Source organism: Suncus etruscus, chromosome 1 (genome assembly GCF_024139225.1).
Source record: "Suncus etruscus isolate mSunEtr1 chromosome 1, mSunEtr1.pri.cur, whole genome shotgun sequence".
Lineage (NCBI taxonomy): Eukaryota > Metazoa > Chordata > Mammalia > Eulipotyphla > Soricidae > Suncus > Suncus etruscus.
Genome location: NC_064848.1, coordinates 32,420,776 through 32,442,710, shown reverse-complemented (window position 1 = coordinate 32,442,710; position 21,935 = coordinate 32,420,776). Strand labels below are relative to the sequence as shown.

The 21,935-nt window shown below is 38.7% G+C and overlaps 1 protein-coding gene across 1 annotated transcript in view; it reads left to right on the top strand.

Annotated features, from left to right (window-relative positions):
- LOC126001469 (peroxisomal trans-2-enoyl-CoA reductase-like) overlaps positions 1 to 21,660 on the top strand; it is a 28,253-nt gene extending 6,593 nt beyond the window's left edge. The window contains exons 2-8 of the mRNA XM_049768782.1: positions 2,008 to 2,141; positions 2,828 to 2,993; positions 6,448 to 6,529; positions 10,706 to 10,802; positions 12,122 to 12,232; positions 19,644 to 19,755; positions 21,429 to 21,660. Coding sequence (XP_049624739.1) covers positions 2,008 to 2,141; positions 2,828 to 2,993; positions 6,448 to 6,529; positions 10,706 to 10,802; positions 12,122 to 12,232; positions 19,644 to 19,755; positions 21,429 to 21,514 — 788 coding nt within the window. The 3' untranslated portion in view covers positions 21,515 to 21,660. The remainder of the gene's footprint in view (positions 1 to 2,007; positions 2,142 to 2,827; positions 2,994 to 6,447; positions 6,530 to 10,705; positions 10,803 to 12,121; positions 12,233 to 19,643; positions 19,756 to 21,428) is intronic.
- The last annotated feature ends 275 nt before the right edge of the window (positions 21,661 to 21,935 follow it).

Below are 21,935 nucleotides of genomic sequence, written 5' to 3'. Positions count from 1 at the left end.
ATTACTGTAAGCAATCACTACTTCTTAAGGATAATATGGACTAGAGAATATGGACTAATAATATGGACTAGAGAATTAGTACTGAGAGAAAGTCACTTCCCTTGCATGTAGAAAACCTGGGTTTTATCCCCTATGCTACTCTTGGTCCCCAGAGCACTGCCAAGAGTGATCCCTAAGCATAGAGTCAGGATTAGACCTCAGCAAAGCCAGATTTTGCCCTGCCTTAAAACACATTCACACACACACACACACACACACACACACACAGAAAATGATATTGTTGAATAATGATATGAAAACTTTATGTGCACATAATTGTATATTTTGGTTTTCTTTATCACCTTTCCTACGTATGTCATTGTTCTTTTATTTGAAGGATTTCCTTTAAGAAATGAAGATATACTTGGATGAATTATTTTAGTATTGTGTGTATATACAAACTGTTTTGCCATAGAGAAGTGAACACACAGGATATTGTTTTCACTAGGCCAAGTTTCTAGATTCACTATCCTCTCTCCTCTGGATCCCACTACTCCTACACATGTATTTTGGGGCATTGCACAGTCATCTGGCACACAGTGTTTTGTCTTCTTTGTCTTCTTTTTCTCTGACCTTTAGAATTTTTCATTTCAAAAAGCTTATCACTATGGAGTTGGCTTTTTTGTTTGTTTGTTTGTTTGTTTGTTTTTTGGCCAAACCTAGTTGTGCTCAGTTGTTACTTTTGGCTCTCCGCTCAGATATTACTCCTGACAGGCTCAGGGGATGCCAGGGATGAACCCAAGTCGGCTGCCTGCAAGGCAAATGCCCTACCTGCTTTGCTATCTCTCTGGCCCCTTTTAGTTCTTTTTAAAGAACATAATTGATTCTAATTTACTCATATATCTTAAAGAGTGTAAGATATGTGCATTTTATTTGAAGATTTGGGGAGAGAATTGGACCATACCCAGTTTGGCTGGAAAATAATTCTTGCTCTTATTCTTTTTTTTGTTTGTTTGGTTTTTTATTATTATTTGGGGGGGGTCACACCTGGCAGCGCTCAGGGGTTACTCCTGGCTCTACGTTCAGAAATCGCTCCTGGCACGGTCGGGGGACCATATGGGATGCCGGGATTCGAACCACAGACCTTCTGCATGCAAGGCAAACGACTTACCTCCATGCTATCTCTCCGGCCCCAATTCTTGCTCTTATTCTTGTAGGTACTCCTAGAGGTTTCTAAGGCAGTTTATAAATTCTTATGCATTTGGGGGAACCATATTTGGGGATGTAGTTAAGTTGTTTGGAAACAGTTTGATATTTTAAAGAAAGATGCTCTTGAGTAACCGCTGAACAGCTTCTACTTGAGAGGTCAGATTTCCTGACTTCTGCAGCTGTGCCCTTCTGAATACTTTACCAAATGTACCATTTAGATGCTTTTAATGGTGGGAGCAGGTACTATTGCTGATGCTATCTCTGGAGCACCAGAGCAAATTCCTGCTGCTCATTTTGTGTGATCCAGTCTCAAATTGTTTCCTTACCCAAGAGTATATTCACTGGTTAGCTGAGAGATGAAGAAGCTCTCTCTCTCTCTCTCTCTCTGGAAGCATATCTCTGGAATTCTTTTTCTCTGTACCTCTCTACTGTCTTTGCCCCGTGTTTAATCTTTCCAGACTTTCAGCTTTGTCCCTATCAGAAGGCTTCTGAGTAGGTTCCTCCTCACTCTGCTGCAAATTGGAAACTCTTTTTAAGGCTATAAACTAGGTTAATCTCTAAATTCACTGATGTGTATTTCTCTCTGAGATCCCTATTCTATGGTTCTTGGCTGCTAATGATGAGAAAATCATGGTTACATATATTTTTTTCAGTTTTTTTTCCTTTTTCTTTTTAATTGTTTTACTATGGAGTATAAATTCAGTTCTTCAAAATGGTTGGAAGCACTTTTCACATGAAATAGTTTCTTACACTATTTTTAGGAATTTGTAAAATAAGCAAAAGCACATTAATTTATAATTTTGGCTATTGTCTCCTCAGGGTGTAATGTGGTCATTGCATCTCGTAAATTGGAGAGATTAAAATCTGCTGCAGATGAAATGAAGGCCACTTTACCTGCCATCAGCCAGGCTCAGGTTACTCCTATGCAATGCAACATCCGTAGAGAAGAGGAGGTAATATATGTAGAGCCAAGTGATTTGAATCATTCATCTTCATTTTCAAGTGTCTCCTTAGCCTAACATGTTTTGATTTTGGTTCACACCTAGCTGTGTCAGGACTTACTCCTGCCATTGTGTATGGGATCACTCCACTGTAAGACCATATCTGATGCCAAGGATTAAACCCTGTTTAGCCACATACAAGCCTTTCCCAGTGTACTATCTGTTTTGCCCCTGGGTTCTTTTATAGTCGCTTATAGAAACATTTTGTAAAGGAAAAATGTTCTGCTAGTGATTCATTGAGCTAGTAAATTCATAAGAAGATGTAAGAAGTCGGATAGGAAAGAAAGAAAAAACATGGACGTGTTTGCAGCTTGAGACGACTATCTTTTAAACTATTTGCCCTTTAAATAACTTTAAAACCTACATATAACCCTATTTATTCATGTTCCATTATTTTGGATCGGCATCTTACAAGTTAATACCACCGTGGACACCTATCCTACTTAAAGATGATTCAGGTCCTTGAGCAAATGTAGTCATTCCAACGACAACTTTAGGTTTATGATTTAGGAGGATTGGGGGACTCAAATTTACCATGCAATGTGAGAGATGGCAAGTTGAGAGACTCCTAGAACAAGGATTTGGTCCAAGTGAGAAGGTATATTATTAATAATTTTGCTTTTTATATTTTTCTTTAGGTGAATAATTTGGTTAAATCTACTTTAGATATTTACAGTAAGATTGATTTCTTGGTAAATAATGGAGGAGGCCAGTTTACTGCTTCTACAGAAGACATCAGTTCAAAGGGATGGGATGCTGTGATCGAAACCAATCTGAGAGGCACCTTTTACATGTGCAAAGCAGGCAAGTGTTGTCAATAACACAAAGTCAAGCTATCTTATTTCAACATCACAGAGAAGTCAGAGGGCAGAGATAAAGCTCAGAAATAAAGCACATACTGTGTATGTGCTAGACCTGGGTTTGATTCCAGTCACTTCAGATGTCAATAAATAATTCTCACCTCTCTGCCTAGGAATTTGACAATATTTATAAATATAAATTTTGAGAATCTTATTATTTGATTTTATGAAAAAATTATAAAGGAAAAACTAAGGATAGAGACATAATTATAAAAGATACTCATAACATAAAAGAAAATTCCAGTCCTTATTTTATTTGAAAAACAACAAACCTGTTAGGATCTGTTAATTCAACCAAATATTATGGCAGAACGCCAGAGTCCTCTATCTTTGTGATTAAAAATAATTAGTGTGCATGAATAATTTTGGGTTAAAGGTTCTGTTTGATAAGTAGTAATGTTATACTCCTAAGCTTTGGTGACTCAAGGTATTTACCTGATAATAAAAATAATTTTATGATAAAATACTGAGCTTTTATCCCCACACTTGCTGGACTTTTTATTTTTAATATTTCAAATTCAAATCTTAAGCTATTCTGAGGTTTCATCTTTACTAAGCAATATATTCACTATGATATGTAAGATTGACTATTCCAGTATAGAACCTTTCCAAAAGGCAGACCCTTAAATGAGGTGGTTTCTTTCTCTCTCACATATTAAATGTAATCAGAGCAAGAAAGATAGTACAGTGATGTGTATGCCTTCCATGTAGCTGACTCCTGCTGACTCCTCTATCACTTCTTGGTCTCGGAGGCATGACCAGGTACAACCTTGGAAACCCCCATGCCCAGATGGGGTGGCTTGTGTAATCTCCAGCACTACAGGTGCTAACACTGTTTCCTGAGGCCCATGAATTGAATTATTGTTGACCAAAAATCACCGTGAGTGATCTCTGAATACCCTAAGCACATTTTATGAGCCCCACCGACCCCCAAACTTCTATACCCCAAAGTTTAAGCAGCTTTTAGACTGGTGAATCAGAACACTGCCACATGTCTTTGAACTAATGCTAAATTCAGGAAGTCAGTTGCTCTTTTTGCTCTGATTTTGTCCTGTTTATTTCTTCTGGTTATTGATGCTTAACCATTAATATTCCTTACAATAAACTAATAGTCTTGCAAGTGATTTCCTGAGTGATTGGTTTCCTGAGTACTCTAAAACTCCAAGTCTTATCAAATAAAATTCATAGAGAAGACTATAGGAACCTCTGACTTATAGCCAGCTTATCAACACAGAGAATATCCTGGATTTTTATTGGTATTTCATGAGTATCTCAAATGTCTTGATAGCATGACCCATGGAAAAGTATCAGGGGGAGGAACTCAAATATGATCCAGAGTTGTAAAATATATGGTAAAACTAAAATAGAAGCAGAAAAGTTTTCCAAAGATCATATGTGTTCAATATGTGTAAACAGAATATACAAAACTCATTAATTCAATAATAAGAAAATGACCCAGTTAAAATGGGGGAATATTTTGAAATATTTTATTAAATAAGATAAATGAGTAGGCAAAAATTCATAGGAAAGTGTCCAACACCATTAGTCATTAAGGACATGTATGTAAAAATCTAAATGAAATGCTACCTTGCACCCACTAGGATGACTATAATCAAAAAGTAGAACTGGGGCGCAAGAAAGTACAATGGGTAAAGTTTTTGTCTTGCATCTGGTCAACTTAGACTTGATCCCAAGCTTCATAAGGTACACTGAGTGCTGCCAGGAATGATCCTGTGTACAGAGCCAGAAGTTAGCCATGAGCAGTGCCTGGTATTGCCCCAAAAGAAAACGGGTGTTAGGCAAGTGAGCTGGAGAGATAGTCTAGCAGACATATTGGCCTTGCATGAGGCCAATGCTAGTTCTTATCTGCAGAGTCCTAGTCTCCCTAGCACTACCATAGTGATTCTTGAGCACAAAGCCAGGAGTATGACTCAGCTTTATGCATGTGGCCCAAAAATTGAAAGAAAAAAAAAAGAGTTAGACAATCATAGAATTAGGAATCTAGGAGCTTAATATATTTCTGGTTTAAAAAATGTTAAACATAGGATTCCAATAGGAACCAGCGATTTTACTACTAGGCAGCAATTTTGTTACCCACAACATTCAAAATCATGTCTATATGTGGGATTAATTGGATGCCATCCCACATGGTATATGGCTTGTTACTCATTAGTTGGAAACATCTTTGAATGTTTAGACCAATTAATCTCCACCTCTGGGTGTGTGGTCTGATTCTTCCTAATAAATACCCTGGGTTTCAGAAAAAAATGCTCTCTTGCAGTTTTGGACTTTCCACTGAGTCTCCTGCTCTTAGGAGTGGAAGGCTTGTATGTTAGAACTCCTGAACCCATTTCATCCTCTTACTGTGTGTGGATTATTTCCTATATAGATGTTTGCTTCTGGAACTGTGTCTCTCCAGTGTCCTGGCTTTGGTACTTGAAGCCCGATTTAACATTTATACAAAGAAATGTATTCATAATTATCCTAGAGTAGAAACAGTCAAATGCTTCAAATAAATGCTGGCATATTCATGCAATGGAATACTAAGTAATACTAAGTAAATACTAAGTAATACTAAGTAAATATTGATTCATACTACAACATATCTAAACCTCACACATATCATCCTAAGTGAAATGGTAGACACTAAACACTATATTTCGAGTGATTCCATTGTTTTGCTTGTTTTTGGTTCATATGGGTTTACTCTTGGTTCTCTATTCAGGGATCACTACTGCTCATTCAGTAGACCATATTGGGGACTAGACATTGGTCAACTGCCTTAGTACTAGGCAGGCACTGTACTGCTGCTCCTACATGCTATACTGTTAATCCTTGTGTGATTCCATTTGTGTTAATATTCAGAAAAAGCAAATGAATGGAATCAGAAAATAGATGAGTGTTCCCTAGGAAAGAATTGGGGTATAAATGGGCAAATAACTGTCTGAAGTAATGGAAAGAATCTCAAACTAGATTAGAGATGGTTACATAACTCTTGTAAAAAATAAAGATATGTGTAGGATACTTGAATTTTATGGTATATAAGTTGTCTAATCAGGTCTGCTATAGAAAGGAAAGAGAACTGTGGTAGTGTACATGAAGGCTGATTTGATCCCTGGCACCATTGAACTCTAAGCATCTTAGGGTATAAACCAAGTATTTCTGGGTGGTACTGGTGGTCCTCCTAACCCCACCACACCATGGGCCTGAACGTTACCATATCCTCAACCTGGTTTGCTAAAAACACAAGGCCACTTCCTGCTATCCTGAACACTGCTTAGGAGGCACTCCTCAAAGAAAGTATAAATTGATAAATTTGTATATAAGCAGTATGTTGGAATAGAGGCTAGAAATAGGTTTAGGCACTAACAACATTGCCAATTGTCTGTCTCCTACAGCTTACAAATCCTGGATGAAAAAGCACGGAGGGTCTATTGTCAACATCATTGTCCCTATTAAAGTTGGAATGCCAAGATTTGCGTAAGCACTCTCACTTTTCTTTTCCTTTCTTATCTTTGGATTTTGTTAAACAAATAGAGAAAATTCCTTAATTTAAGATAGTTGATGCCTTTAATGAGTTTAGAATATCAGTACTTGGGGCCGGGTAGGTGGCGCTGGAGGTAAGGTGTCTGCCTTGCAAGCGCTAGCCAAGGAAGGACCGCGGTTCGATCCCCCGGCGTCCCATATGGTCCCCCCAAGCCAGGGGCGATTTCTGAGCACATAGCCAGGAGTAACCCCTGAGCGTCAAACGGGTGTGGCCCAAAAACCAAAAAAAAAAAAAAAAAAAAAAAAAAAGAATATCAGTACTTAATTTCCCATTATTAAACTTTAGTTCATTTAAAATATCATCTTTTAAAATATGATATTAAAATATCATAATTCATATGAGTTACTTGATTCATAGTAAGAAATGAAAATTGGACACAAATAATTGTCCTATGTTTTGAGTATTGTATGGGGTATATATGTGCTAAAAATTTACTGGATTTTGTATATTCAAATTTTATTGAATATTCCTGTAATTTTTTTCTTTGTTTTGAGACCACCTGCTGTGATGCTCAGATGTTTTCTCCTGGCTCTGAGCTTAGTAATCACTTTGTATGGGGCCTGAGAGGCTATATGGGTATTGGACTCAGGTGGGCAGTTTGCAAGACAAGTGCCTACTACCACTCTGATCCAAATGTCACTATATTTTATCTTATAGTTCAAATCTAGGTGCTACTAAATGGGTCATCACTTCTGTTATTATCTTTTTTTGGTAAGGTACAGAAATGAACTAATATAAATGAGTTTAGATAGAACTGCTAAGTTAATATTCCATAGGAAATTTTACATCTACCTTTTCCTTCCTTCCTTCCTTCCTTCCTTCCTTCCTTCCTTCCTTCCTTCCTTCCTTCCTTCCTTCCTTCTCCTTCCTTCTTCCTTCCTTCCTTCCTTCCTTCCTTCCTTCCTTCCTTCCTTCCTTCCTTCCTTCCTTCCTTCCTTCCTTCCTTCCTTCCTTTCCTTCCTTTCCTTCCTTTCCCTCCCTTCCCTCTGTTCTTCCCTTCCCTCTGTTCTTCCCTTCCCTCCCTTCTTCCCTTCCCTCCCTTTCCTTTCCTTCCCTCCTCCCTCCCTTCCCTCCCTCCCTGCCTCCTTTCTTTCTTTCTTTCTTCTCTTTCTTTTTTCTTCTTTCTTTCTTCTTCTTCTTTCTTTTTCTTTATCTTTCTTTTCTTTCTTTCTTTCTTTCTTTCTTCTTTCTTTCTTTCTTCTTTCTTCTTTCTTTCTTTTCTTTCTTTTCTCTTTCTTTCTCTCTCCTCTCTCTCCTCCTCTCTCTTCTCTCTCTCTTTCTTCTTTCTTTCTTTCTTTCTTTCTTTCTTTCTTTCTTTCTTTCTTTCTTTTCTTTCTTTTTCTTTCTTTCTTTCTTTCTTTCTTTCTTCTTTCTTTCTTTCTTCTTCTTTCTTTCTTTCTTCCTTCCTTCCTTCCTCCCTCCCACCCTTCCTTCCTCCTCCCTCCCACCCTTCCTTCCTTCCTTCCTTCCTTCCTTCCTTCCTTCCTTCCTTCCTTCCTCTTTCTCTTTCTTTCTTTCTTTCTTTCTTCTTTCTTTCTTCTCTCTTCCTTCCTTTTTCTTTCTTTCTTTCTTTCTTCTTTCTTTCTTTCTTCTTTCTTTCTTTCTTTCTTTCTTTCTTTCTTTCTTTCTTTCTTTCTTTCTTTCTTTCTTTCTTTCTTTCTTTCTTTCTTTCTTTCTTTCTTTCTTTCTTCTTTCTTTCTTTCTTTCCTTTCTTTCTTTCTTTCTTCTTTCTTTCTTTCTTTCTTTCTTTCTTTCTTTCTTTCTTCCTTCCTTCCTTTCCTTCCTTTCCCTCCCTTCCCTCTGTTCTTCCCTTCCCTCTGTTCTTCCCTTCCCTCCCTTCTTCCCTTCCCTCCGTTCTTCCCTTCCCTCCCTTCTTCCCTTCCCTCCCTCCCTTCCCTCCCTTTCCTCCCTTCCCTCCCTTCCCTTCCCTCCCTTCCCTTCCCTCCCCTTTCCTTCCCTTCCCTCCCTCCCTTCCCTCCCTCCCTGCCTCCTTCCTTTCTTTCTTTCTTTCTTTCTTTCTTTCTTTCTTTCTTTCTTTCTTTCTTTCTTTCTTTCTTTCTTTCTTTCTTTCTTTCTTTCTTTCTTTCTTTCTTTCTTTCTTTCTTTCTTTCTTTCTTTCTTTCTTTCTTTCTTTCTTTCTTTCTTTCTTTCTTTCTTTCTTCCTTCCTTCCTTCCTTCCTTTCCTTCCTTTCCCTCCCTTCCCTCTGTTCTTCCCTTCCCTCTGTTCTTCCCTTCCCTCCCTTCTTCCCTTCCCTCCGTTCTTCCCTTCCCTCCCTTCTTCCCTTCCCTCCCTCCCTTCCCTCCCTTTCCTCCCTTCCCTCCCTTCCCTTCCCTCCCTTCCCTTCCCTCCCCTTTCCTTCCCTTCCCTCCCTCCCTTCCCTCCCTCCCTGCCTCCTTCCTTCCTTTCTTTCTTTCTTTCTTTCTTTCTTTCTTTCTTTCTTTCTTTCTTTCTTTCTTTCTTTCTTTCTTTCTTTCTTTCTTTCTTTCTTTCTTTCTTTCTTTCTTTCTTTCTTTCTTTCTTTCTTTCTTTCTTTCTTTCTTTCTTTCTTCCTTCCTCCCTCCCACCCTTCCTTCCTTCCTCCCTCCCTCCCACCCTTCCTTCCTTCCTTCCTTCCTTCCTTTCTTTCTTTCTTTTTTACTTTCTTCTTTTCTTTCTTTCTTTCTTTCATTCTTTTTTTCTTTCTTAATTTCTTCTTTCTTTCTTTCTTTCTTTCTTTCTTTCTTTCTTTCTTTCTTTCTTTCTTTCTTTCTTTCCTTCCTTCCTTCCTTCCTTCCTTCCTTCCTTCCTTCCTTCCTTCCTTCCTTCCTTCCTTCCTTCCTTCCTTCCTTCCTTCCTTCCTTCCTTCCTTCCTTCCTTCCTTCCTTCCTTCCTTCCTTCCTTCCTTCCTTCCTTCCTTCCTTCCTTCCTTTCTTTCTTTCTTTCTTTCTTTCTTTCTTTCTTTCTTTCTGGTTTTTCGGGCCACACCCGTTTGATGCTCAGGGGTTACTCCTGGCTAAGCACTCAGGAATTGCCCCTGGCTTGGGGGGACCATATGGGACGCCGGGGGACGAACCACGGTCCTTCCTTGGCTAGCACTTGCAAGGCAGACACCTTACCTCTAACGCCACCTTGCTGGCCCCTACATATTTCTCCCCCCCCCTTTTTTTTAAATTTTTATTGTGACCAAAGTGCATTACAAATCTTTCACTGCATCATTTATGGTACATAGTGACAATGAATGAGGGGCATTCTCACCACCAGTGCTGTCCTCCCTCCGCCCCCTGTTCCCAGTATGCATCCCATATCTCCCTCCTTTACCCCCAGAATGCTAGTGCAACTCGTCTCCACTTTACAGCTTGTTGTAGATTGAGCATCTATTCCACCGTCTTTGGAGATAAAAAGGATAAGAAAAAAGGGAGAAAAAAATTTGGTGACTACTACCAAAAAAAAAGAAAGAAAAGAGAGAGAAAAAAAAGAAAAGAAAAATGGAAAAAAAAGAAATAAATGGACCCACCAAATAATAAAAATAAATCTCTAAATAATAACCACAAGAGTGAAAAAGAAAGAGAAAAGTGGAAGAAAAAAGAGAGGGAAAGTAAAGTAAAAAACTAACAAATTAAAACAAAACAAGAAAAAGTATGGGTGCTGGAGTGGTAGGGTTTGGCATTCCCCCCCCCCCCCTTTTTTTTTTTTGCATAGGCACAGTAAGCATTGGGGAAGAAAGGGAATTCCCATTTTGGAAACTGATTTTTATTTGAAAAAGGAAGTTAATGATATAACTTAACTGATTGGCTCAATAGATTGTTTTCTCCAAGACCATTCAAATAAAACTATAAAAAAAAGTTTGCTAGAAAACCACAAGTGTAGTTATTAAAAAGCTGGATTGAGGTCTGGAGAGATAGATAAATGGACTGAGCACATGCTTTGCTTGCAGGAGGTTCCAAGTACCTCCTGGTCCCAGAGCATGACAGGAACAACCCCAACAAAGAAATGGCAGATATGAAAAATACAGTACTATAGTCAGAACTCCTGTTGAAGTCTGACAGATTATTTGGACACCCATCAGTTAGGTGGTGAGAAAAATATTTGACTGAAGAAGTTTATAGTATGTCTCTTTTGTCTTTGCAAGTCACACAGGAGCTGCCAGAGAAGGTGTTTACAACCTTACGAAAACTTTAGCTGTCGAATGGGCTAGCAGTGGAGTGAGGATCAACTGTGTTGCCCCGGTAGGTAATTGTTTTCTAGGAAAGCTCTTGATTAATTATGTGCTTTTGATTATTCTTGTTTTTAATAATTAGATATTAGTTAATGACTGCATATAAGAAAAGATAACTTCTAAAAATGAATAAACTTGAAAGACTAATTTATATTATCGAAATATTCTTTGATTTACAACCAAATTGTCAAGAATGTTAAATCAGGCCAATGACTCTCAATTTTTACTATATTAAAAATTTAAAATTTGGGGCTGGTGAGGTGGCACTATAGGTAAGGTGTCTGCCTTGCAAGTGCTAGCCAAGGAAGGACCGCAATTCGATCCCCTGGTGTCCCATATGGTCCCCCCAAGCCAGGGGCAATTTCTGAGCATTTAGTCAGGAGTAACTCCTGAGCATCAAACGGGTGTGGCTGAAAAACCAAAAAAAAATTTTTTTAATTATATTAAAATTTTCTGTGAAATATTAAAAATAATTTTAAATTTAATTTCAATGGTTTTTATTTTAATTTTTAAATTAAAATTCTAAATTATAATTAATTTTTTATTTTAATTATTTGATTAATTAAATCAATTAAACTTTAATTTAATTTTTTGCTTTTTGTGGGGGTTGGGTTTCATCTGGTGGTACTCAGGGTTTACTCCTGGCTCTGGGCTCAGAAGTAGCTCCTGGCAGGCTCGGAAAACCATATGGGATGCCAGGATTCGAACTGGGGTCTTGTCATGTGTTGGCTGCATGCAAGGCAAATGCCTTACTGCTGTGGTTTCTTGGCCTTCTCAGGAGAGTTTCAGGAGACAGAAGAGTAGAGAAACATGCAAAGGTGACAGGTCTTCCACAGTCTCTCCCAGTTGCCTAAATCAAAATTCTTAATGAAAATTGTAGTTAAATGTTTTATTTTTAGTTGTTTTCTTGGTTATTAGCCATGAAATATTGCATTTTCTAAGTCTTATTTGATCTCGGACCTGTAAAGCTCTAAAGCAAAGCCATCAGCCAGAGGAAATTGATCCCCATTGTGCCTTTGCTCCCAATTAAGTGCCCTTACAATTCACTTATTGGGTTATGCTCTAAGAAATCCTTGTATTTCTGGGAGAAAAAACCCCAAGTTGTAATTGGTTATTAAGGTAGAGGGAATCTCAAAATGAATACTCAGCTAATTCATTTATGTGATTGGCTGGTTGACCTTTGAAAACATTGAAAAAATGTTCAGCAATGTTTCCTTATATTACCCTTAAATTAATTTTTATCTGATGATAGACTGCTCGGATATTTTTACAATTGAATTGCAATTAATTATATGCCCTTTATTCTGTTCCTGTTTTATTTTTAAACAGGGAATAATTTATTCCCAGTCTGCTTTGGACAACTATGGTCATTTGGGAAATGATTTATTTGAAGGGTTCTTTAAGAGTATCCCAGCTAAGAGACTTGGAGTTCCTCAGGAGGTAATATAACTTTCTATTATTGATCCAAATTACTTTTTTTTATACTTTGGAAGTTTGCCATATTTCATGTCGTTTGATGTCTGCTTGAGTGAAAGACATAATCACTCTCACTGCTATCAAATCTTTTCCCTTCTTCTACCTGTCTCTTAGGACTATCCAGTTGTGCTTTGAATACTTACTTACATAGTCTTTATTCAGGAATCAATGTGAATTAAGAACACCATGTCTACATTTTTGTGTGCTGGTTTTTGAGGCACATCTAGTAGTGATCAGTTCCTGACAAAGAGCTCAGGAATCATTTCTAGCAGTGCTCAGGGAAGCATATTGTATCAGAGATTGAACCTGGACTTCTAGTTCATTGCGTTATCTCTCCAATGATGTACATTAATATATTTTGGGATGTAGCATGTTCCTTCTATAGTTTGTCTAGAAAAATATTGATACAAAATAGCCACAAAGTGCTTTGAAAACAGTAGTGGGAGATTTGACCCTCCAAGTATCAAAGTGCTGGTACATTTGGCACTATTCCTGGTACTAGAATAACTGGCTTTTCTCAGGACTGACTCCTGATTCAGTACATAGGGATCACTCCTGGCAATGTTTAGGAGAAAATATTTAGTGTTAGAAACCAAAACCAAGTCTGTTAGATGCAATGCAAGGGTCTACTTGTTGTAGACCTGGTCCCTTCTATAGTAATTCTTATTTTTTTTTGGGGGGGTTTTGGTTTTTGGGTCACACACAGCAGCACTCAGGGGTTACTCATGGTTCTACACTCAGAAATCACTCCTGGCAGGCTCGGGGGACCATATGGGATGCGGGGATTCGAACCACCATCCTTCTGCATGCAAGGCAAATGCCTTACCTACATGCTATCTCTCCGGCCCCCTATAGTAATTCTTTAGTGAGCATAGCTAGACATTCCTGTCTGAAATTGTAACTTTGATTTCTGAACTATAGAATATTTACCTATTTAATTTTCAAAGACTCAGTTAATTGATGTTTATATTGAAAACTGTGATAGAATTTATATTCTAAAATCAAAGGAGTTTAAAAACATTTTTATATGATACATTAAATTTTTATTTAGAACCTGTATTTTATTCATATGAATTGTATTAGAATTTTAAATTTCAGCTTTTTCTGTCTTGGACACTCACCTGCATCTAAACCTAAGATATATACTTTCTCTTTTTTTTCTCTCTTTCTCATTCCTTTCCTATCTCCTCCTTCTCTACATAGTTCTTCAAATAAGAATATTTTGCCTTACTATTTTGCCTCATCTGCATTTTTTCTAGAGGGAAGACAACCACTTTTCATAATAATTTTTATTTTGACTTAAATGGATTACATATCGTTCACAGTAATATTTTAGGTACATATTAACATTGAATCAGGGGAATTCCTCATCAAAGTTGTCCTCCCTCCACCCCCATTCCCAGCTTGCATCCTATATCCCCCCATCCTTAACCCCCGAGCTGCTAGTATAAGTGGTCCCCTCTGTGTCTAGCTTACTACTTAGTGATCATATAACTGTTTGGTCTTGGTACCCTCCATTATTTCCCCCTCAATTTGAGAGGTGGAACTAGATGGTTCAAGTTATATGGTTCTGTTTGAAGAAAAGAAAACAATAAAATGGGGTAAAAATCAAATAAGCTGAAAATGGGCAGAGTCCTTCTAGAGGCTCTCAACATCAGTTTGAGAAAAAAAAAAAAGGGAAAAAGGAAGAGAAACATCACAGCAATACAAAAAGAAGTATCAAACAAACTATCCAGTGGGCATTACAGCAATAAATACAAGCACCACATAATAACCATGGTCCTGAAATAAAAACAAAACAGAGCACAAAAAAATGGAAACATCAAAACCAAAAAAATATATAAATAAATAAAAAGATTACTTTGTGCTGTTTTTATTGTTTTGTTTTGTTTTGTTTTTGTCTTTGTTTTTCCTGCATAGGCAACAGTAAATATTGGAGACATTAGAAAGGGAATTCCCTTGGCATAAGAGATACAGGATTTCTCCACCCTTGAAGTATACTGTTATGGGAATAACTACAGACTCCTTGCATGTTCATTTACTTTCCCCTAGGTGCTTTTGTGGTGTATGGAAGACCTGCTCCGTCATGGGTGATAAAGATCAGACCTCTGTATCTAGAGATCTTGGTATATGCATAGGTCAAGGAATGGAGCTTATGATAAAGTCTTTCTTTGCAGTTCTAGAAGTTCTGTTCCTTCTCTGTCCTTTTAATCAGTCTTCTGTAGTTGGTGGTCTTGGTCATTGTGCTGATCCTAGGATGGAGTCTGGGATAGAATCTTTCGTTATGTTTCCAGAAGACCCATTCAGTTGCAATTGTCTCAGTCAGACCTCTGTAATTAGAGATCTTGGTTGTAGTGCAGATCGTAGACCAAAACCTAGACTAGGGCTCTTTTATTGGTCCCAGGATACTTTCTGCCCATGTCACAGTCAGTCATCTGTAGATAGCGATCTTGGCTTTTGCACAGATCAAAGAACGTCAAGTCTTTTAATTTTGTCTTATCGTTAGATGGTGAGGTAGGACAACTTGTTCTTTGATCAAGTTGTTCCCATTTTCTCGTTGTCAGGATATCATATCAAAACTGGCACATGTTGGTGCCAGAGCAGTATTAAAGATGTCCCTGATGGGTTTGGTTCCTGGATCTGTTGTGGAGAACTGTGTCATTTCTATGTCTGGAGTCCAGGGTTCAAGGTTGGACAGTTGCTGTCTAATCACCTGGGGTCTAAGTTGGGTCCACATGACCTATGGTCAAGGTGGGAGGTGCCCCTGTATTGTAAAAAAGTATGAGTTCTTATCCCTAGTAGATAAGAGCTTGTTTTTATAAGTAAGATTTTCCCCTTTTTCTAGTATGCCTTTGCAGGAAGAAATGGTGCTACATTATATTGCTGGTGCATTTGGGGGTGGGAAGAGAAGAAAACAGAAACAAGACAAAAATATATAGTCACATATATATAAAGAAAAAAGAAGTTTTTAAATTAATTAAAAATGTAATTAAATATAATGTAATTAATGTAATGTAATTAAATGTAAACAAAGTGATGCAGGAGACTACCTTACATTTGGGGAAAAACAGACTAAGAGGTAGTATTATATAGGTCTTAAACTTAAGAAGGAAGTATAGACTTCCCCATTGTCTTTTGAGATTTTTCTTGTGGGGTGTGGGATCCAGGGCGTATTTTCATCACACACCCTGGTCTTCTTGAGATTGAGAAAAGATTTGCGGCAGAGAGGTCTTGGGTAGAGTTCTTGCAGTGGGGATCCTTTTGGAACTGAGTTTGGTCTCAAACCAGTCTATGTTAGGGAGAGGTAAGAAGGAGGGCCACACAGCATGAGTCAGCAGGGGTGTTGGTTGTAGTTTCTTGTCCGGGACGAGGTGTGGGTCTAAGTGGGTGTCCCTTTGCTTGGGTGCTAGGTAATGGCTTTTTGGAGTAGGAGGTTGGTCTTGATGCCTAATGGATTAAGAACTGAGGGTGAAGAGTTTTAATAAGGTGGGAAATCGGGTTGGGATTGGGGGGGGTGAAGGGATAGTCAGATTTCTGAAGGAGGGAGAGTGGATAGTATATAGGGGCATATACACTATAGGTATGGGTTGTTTACAATTTAGGTTTGGCTCTCATGGAGGAGTCCTATCTCTGTGTGCTCATGCCCACATATAAACATACAATAGTTAGCTTAGGTATAGCTTAAGAAAAAGAGAAGGGGAGAGCAAGAAATAAGATGAGAACAGAAAGATAGGTAAATATAGTACAAGTAAGGTAAAGAAACTAATAGATAAAAAAAAAGAAACTAATAGATCAACTAAGAGAGATTGGGCCAGTGTGTCAAAGTTGGGAGATTTTCTCAATTTCTAGGGATTTTGTTAGTAATGGGGTTGGGCCTCCCTGTATGAGGGTTTCAGGATTAGGTGATGACTGGAGCAATTTTGGATACATGTAGGTTTCACATCTTGAGTACTAAACAATGTGTTTAGTGAGGTCTACCTATATAGGTGGTTACTCTATGCAGTATTGTCCGCAGCACATTATATATATCAAATTTCCTTTCCTAAAGAGGAAGTAGCAGTGTGTTTTTTATTTGACATGATTGAATTGATGATAATGAGGAGGAAAAGGTAGAAGAAGAAAAGGGAGAAAGAAAGAAGTAGTGAGGGACCGGGAAGGTGGCGCTAGAGGTAAGGTAGACACCCAGTGTTCGATTCCCCAGTGTCCCATATGGTCCCCAAGCCAGGAGCGATTTCTGAGCGCATAGCCATGATTAACCCTTGAGCGTCAAATGGGTGTGCCCCCCATTAAAAAAAAAGAAAGAAGTAGTGAGAAGAGAAAAGAAAAGAGAAAGGAAATGTTAGTTTGCTTGAACGTGTTCGATGAGTAGGCCCTATAATCTGAGTCTGTGGATCACAGTTGCCTGCTTCAGGGCTCTGGCTGATCACATGCTTCAGGTCCTAATAGAGGGCATAACCTAGAGATAAAGGGTATGTTAAAGTGTTTTATCAAGACATTTTTATAGTGCAAACTGAATATGGTATCTAGTGTGACTGAGCACCGAGGTGCCACCTTAGGTTTTCCACCCTTTATATCCAAGAACCCCTGGGCAACCACTTTCTAATAAAAAATATTTTAAGGGACTGAAGATATAATATAGTTGGTATGGCATCATGTGGAAACCCATATTCACTCCCCAGAACTTTATATGTTCCCTTGAGCATGTCCAAGAGTGATCCTTGAGGGCAGAGCCAGTAGTAACCACTGAGCATCACTGAGTACTAACCAAAAACTTAAAAAAGAGGGGGCTGGAACAATAGTATAGTGGGTAGAGTATTTGCATTTCACACAGTCACCTGGGTTTGTCCCCTGGTATCCCATATGGCAGTCCCCAGCACTGCCAGGAATGAGTGCTAAGCGCAGAGATAGGAGTAAGCCCACACCACCCCTGTTTAACTGATCAGACTTTGTACAAATATAGATTATACCTTCAAAAGTTTTGGCTGTGAAGAGAAGGAGAAATGGAATTTAATTCTGTGATATTCAGGAGGAGAGTTTGGGTCTCTTCTTTCTTGTTTCCTAGAGTTCCTATCTTGCTTCCACATTATTATGTCTTCCCACACATGTGTCACTTGTTTGTTTGGGGACACACTTGGTATGCTCAAGGATCACTCCTGAGTGTACCAGATTCAGTGGGATTCCAGGGATTGAATATTGAATATGGGATTCCAGGGATTAAATTTAGATTGGCTAGCATGCATGGCAAGTGCCCTACCTGCTGTACTATCTCTCTTTATCCACTATTGCCCCCTTTTGGGCAGAACTTTCATACCACGATAGATCCAACTGCTTCTCAGTGACATGCCTAGGGACTGGGGTAAGAACTGTGATTTAACTTGATTTAACAAGAAAGTCCTCGATTTTTCTGTATTTTTAAATACCTAGTAAAGGGAAAACAGTACCTGACAGAGTCTTTGGTTGGCTTGTTAGATATTTTAAACTTATATGCAAATTAAAAAGCTAAGTACTGGGGCCGGCGAGGTGGCGCTAGAGGTAAGTTGTCTGCCTTGCAAGCGCTAGCCAAGGAAGGACCGTGGTTCGATCTCCCAGCGTCCCATATCGTACCCCCAAGTCAGGGGCAATTTCTGAGCACTTAGCTAGGAGTAACCTCTGAGCATCAAACGGGTGTGGCCCAAAAAACCAAAAAAAAAAAAAAAAAAGAAGAAGCTAAGTCCTGGGCTTCAGCGAAAGCACAGTGGGTAGGGCATTTGCCTTGCCTTGCTACAGGACTGACCCAGGTTCAATCCTTGACATCCTATATAGTCTCCTGAGCCTGCTAGGAGTGATTTCTGAATGCAGAGAAAGGAGTAACCTCTGAGTGCTACCAAGTGTAGCCCAAGAACAAAGAAAGAAAGAAAGAAAGAAAGAAAGAAAGAAAGAAAGAAAGAAAGAAAGAAAGAAAGAAAAGAAAGAAGAAAGAAAGAAAGAAAGAAAGAAAGAAAGAAAGAAAGGAAGGAAGGAAGGAAGGAAGGAAGGAAGGAAGGAAGGAAGGAAGGAAGAAAGAGAGAGGAAGGAAGGAAGGAAAAAGGAAGGAAGAAAGAAGAAAGAAAAAGAAGAAAGAAAGAAAAAGAAGAAAGAAAGAAAAAGAAGAAAGAGAGAAAGAGAGAAAAAGAAAAGAGAAAGAGGGAAAGAAAGAAAGAAAGAAAAAGAAGAAAGAGAAAAAGAAGAGAAAGGGGAGAGAAAGAAAGAAAGAAGAAAGAAAGAAAAAAGAAGGAAGGAAGAAAGAAGAAAGAAAAAGAAGAAAGAAAGAAAAAGAAAAGAGAAAGGGAAAGAAAGAAGAAAGAAGAAAAAGAAAGAAAGAAGAAAGAAGAAAAAGAAAGAAAGAAAGAGAAAGAGAAAAAATAGAGAAAGAGGGGGAGAAAGAAAGAAGAAAGAGAAGGAAGGAAGGAAGAAAAAGAAAAGAAAGGGAGAGAGAAAGAAAGAAGAAAAGAAAGAAAGAAAGAAAGAAAGGGAAGGAAAGAAAGAAGAAAGGAAGTAAGAAAAAAATTAACTTCTGGAGAGAGAGAGAGAGAGTGAAGGTTAAAGGCAATTGCCTTGCACATGGCTGACCCATGTTTGATTCATGTCTCTGCTGATCACTCCAAACATATTCAGGAATGATTTTGGAGCACAGAACAAGAAGTAATAGCACCTGAGCATCACAATTACATTCTCTTCAATAATTTTCTTTTAAGAAAAGAAACAAAGGCCCTGAAAATATAAATTATAAAATAAATGAGGCCAAACCAGTGATTTATTTAATGAGTTAAAAGAATGGGGAAGGGGCCCTAGAATAGGGGGCATATGTATATGGAGGGGGTTCACATAAAGAATGAGAGAGCATTGGCTTTAGTAGACAAAACCCTACCTCTGGGTATTTGCTCTGGCTACTATGATCAGTGATTTTTTTGAAGGTTGGAGATCGTAACTCTAGGTCATTTTTATTCTCTCAAGCTATTATAACATTTTGTAACCACATTATTATAACAAATGAGAGGGCCTCTCCTCAGTTTAATTCCACATGATACATGTGGTGGTACTGAAATATCCAGTTTGGGTTGACAATTCAGGGAGTGGAAGAAACTGGATTGTTTGTAATGAGAATTACATTTGTTTTCAGCTTTTTCACATCATTTAACTCATTAAACACTGTCATAAGCTCCTTCATCTCTTGCCACTTAGTCACCTGATTTGACTAATGCTCACATGGAGAAAGACAGTCACCCATGTTAGCTCAGCTCATGAGGCACACACATTGAACTCATTGTAGTCCTGTGTTTGAGATGTGTTCACGCAGAATGGAAAGCAGCCCCAAATGGAGAGAGTGTGCTTTACTTAACCTGTGTTTCTGTTTCAGATTTCTCCCTTGGTGTGCTTCCTACTCTCACCAGCAGCTTCCTTTATCACTGGACAGTTGGTGAATGTGGATGGGGGCCAGTCCTTGTACAATCATTCATTTTATGTACCAGGTGAGTACTATAGAAATGAGTCACCACAACTTGACACCTTTCTATGTCAGGTGGTCAGAGTTCCTTAAGTGATTTCTTTAAAGATAGGGTTTTCTGGGATGGAGGGACTATGAGTGGGTACTTGCTTTGCATGTGGACAGTTCGGTTTGATCTAAGGAACTAAATCCTGCTATTCCTGAAGTTTCCTGCTTCTTTCTTCAAATGTAATTGTCTGCAGAGGAGTGAAGATGACTTTTGTTGTTGTTCTTGGGACCACACTCACCCATGCTCAGGAGCTAGACCTGCTCTGGACTTGGGCATCTCTCTTGGCAGTGTGTGTGGGACAAAGGAGTGCTTGGGATTGAACCTGGACCTCTTGTATGCAAAATATGAGCTCTGATCTTTTATCTTTATCTTTATCCCTAGGAGCTGAAGAATTTTGTTCTAGTCTTCTAATACTATTCTGAGATTTCCCTTTGTTATATCACCACTTATGCAAAATGTTCATAGTTAACCAATAATCACAGTACAGAGGTTAGGACATTTTCCTTACATACAGCTGATCCGGTTCAATCCCTGGCACCCCATAGAGTCCCCTGAGCCTGCCAGGAATAATTTCTGAGTGCAAAGCCTAGACTAACCACTGAGCACTGCCACCCAGGTGTGACCCCAAAACAAACAAAAAACCAAAAAAAAAAAAAACCCGACAGTCTGAGATTATTGATTAAGGAGGCCCCTTTCCAGAACTTCATGAATTCCTAAATGAAAACTGAGGCCATTGGAAAAGATAAATACTGGAGAAGTCACTCTATATGCCCACTCTAAAGCAATATTATTCTTTTTTGTTTTGTTTTTTTTTGTTTGTTTGTTTGTTTTTGGGTCACACTCGGTGGTGCTCAGGGGTTACTCCTGGCTGTCTGCTCAGAAATAGCTCCTGGCAGGCATGGGAGACCATATGGGACACCGGGATTCGAACCAACCACCTTAGGTTCTGGATCTCTGTGCTATCTCGCTGGGCCCTAAAAATTATTCTTACTGGCTGGAGAGATGGTAAGGTTGATAAGTACTTGTATTGTAAGCAGCCAATCCTGGTTCCATCCTGGCACTCCATCTGGTCCACTGAGCACCACTAGAAATGATCCCTGAACACAGTCATAAGTAATTCCTGAGCACCATCAGTTGTGGTTCCAAATACAAAAAGCAACAAAAAAAATTATTCTTCTTAAGAATGTAAGCCTTATTTAATTGACATAGTATTCCCAAAACTGTATATTGGGACACACATTTAATTTGTGTGTTTATTCTTTTGGGGGGGGTCAAACATTGTGATACTCAGGGGGTTACTCCTAGTAGTGCTCAGGGACTATATGGAGAATGAACTCAGGTTGGCTGTAAGCAAGGCAAGCTCTAACCTCTGTACCATTGCTCTAGCACCTGACTTGTGGATTTAAAAGAAGAGAAAATGTTGTTCATCCTTCATCGGATGAGAAATCAGGGGCTCAGCAAGGGGAACATCTCTAAAAGCTAGTTTCTGGGCTTTCCTCTAAATATCTATCATTCATTACAACAGCTTCCTTTTTCTTGTTGAGAAAGGAGAGGCTCACTAGAGGTTTAATATCACAAATGAGAAAAGAAGTGATTAGAGGTTTTATTTATTTATTTATTTATTTATTTATTTATTTATTTATTTACAGATCATGACAACTGGCCTGAGGGACCAGGGGACCTATCAGTTGTGAAAAAGATGAAAGAGGCTTTAAAGCTGAGAGCCAAGCTTTAAGTCAAGGAAGCAAAAGGGCTGTCTCTGCAGATGTGTCACCACTTGAGAATGTGTTTCTGATCTTAGGAGCTTGTAATTTGTTTGAGAAAATCACTCTCTGCTTTATTATGTGTTATTTATTATGCCTAGGGGAGATTTATTTCTGTAATCAAGTCCCAACGAAGACAATTCAATCAAGGAGTGGGAATAATTTGACTTTGTGGTCATACTTTCTTTCTTTTCCTTCCTTCCTTCCTTCCTTCCTTCCTTCCTTCCTTCCTTCCTTCCTTCCTTCCTTCCTTCCTTCCTTCCTTCCTTCCTCCTTCCTTCCTTCCTTCCTTCCTTCCTTCCTTCCTTCTTCCTTCCTTCCTTCTTCCTTCCTTCCTTCCTTCCTTCCTTCCTTCCTTCCTTCCTTCCTTTCCTTCCTCCTTCCTCTCTTCTC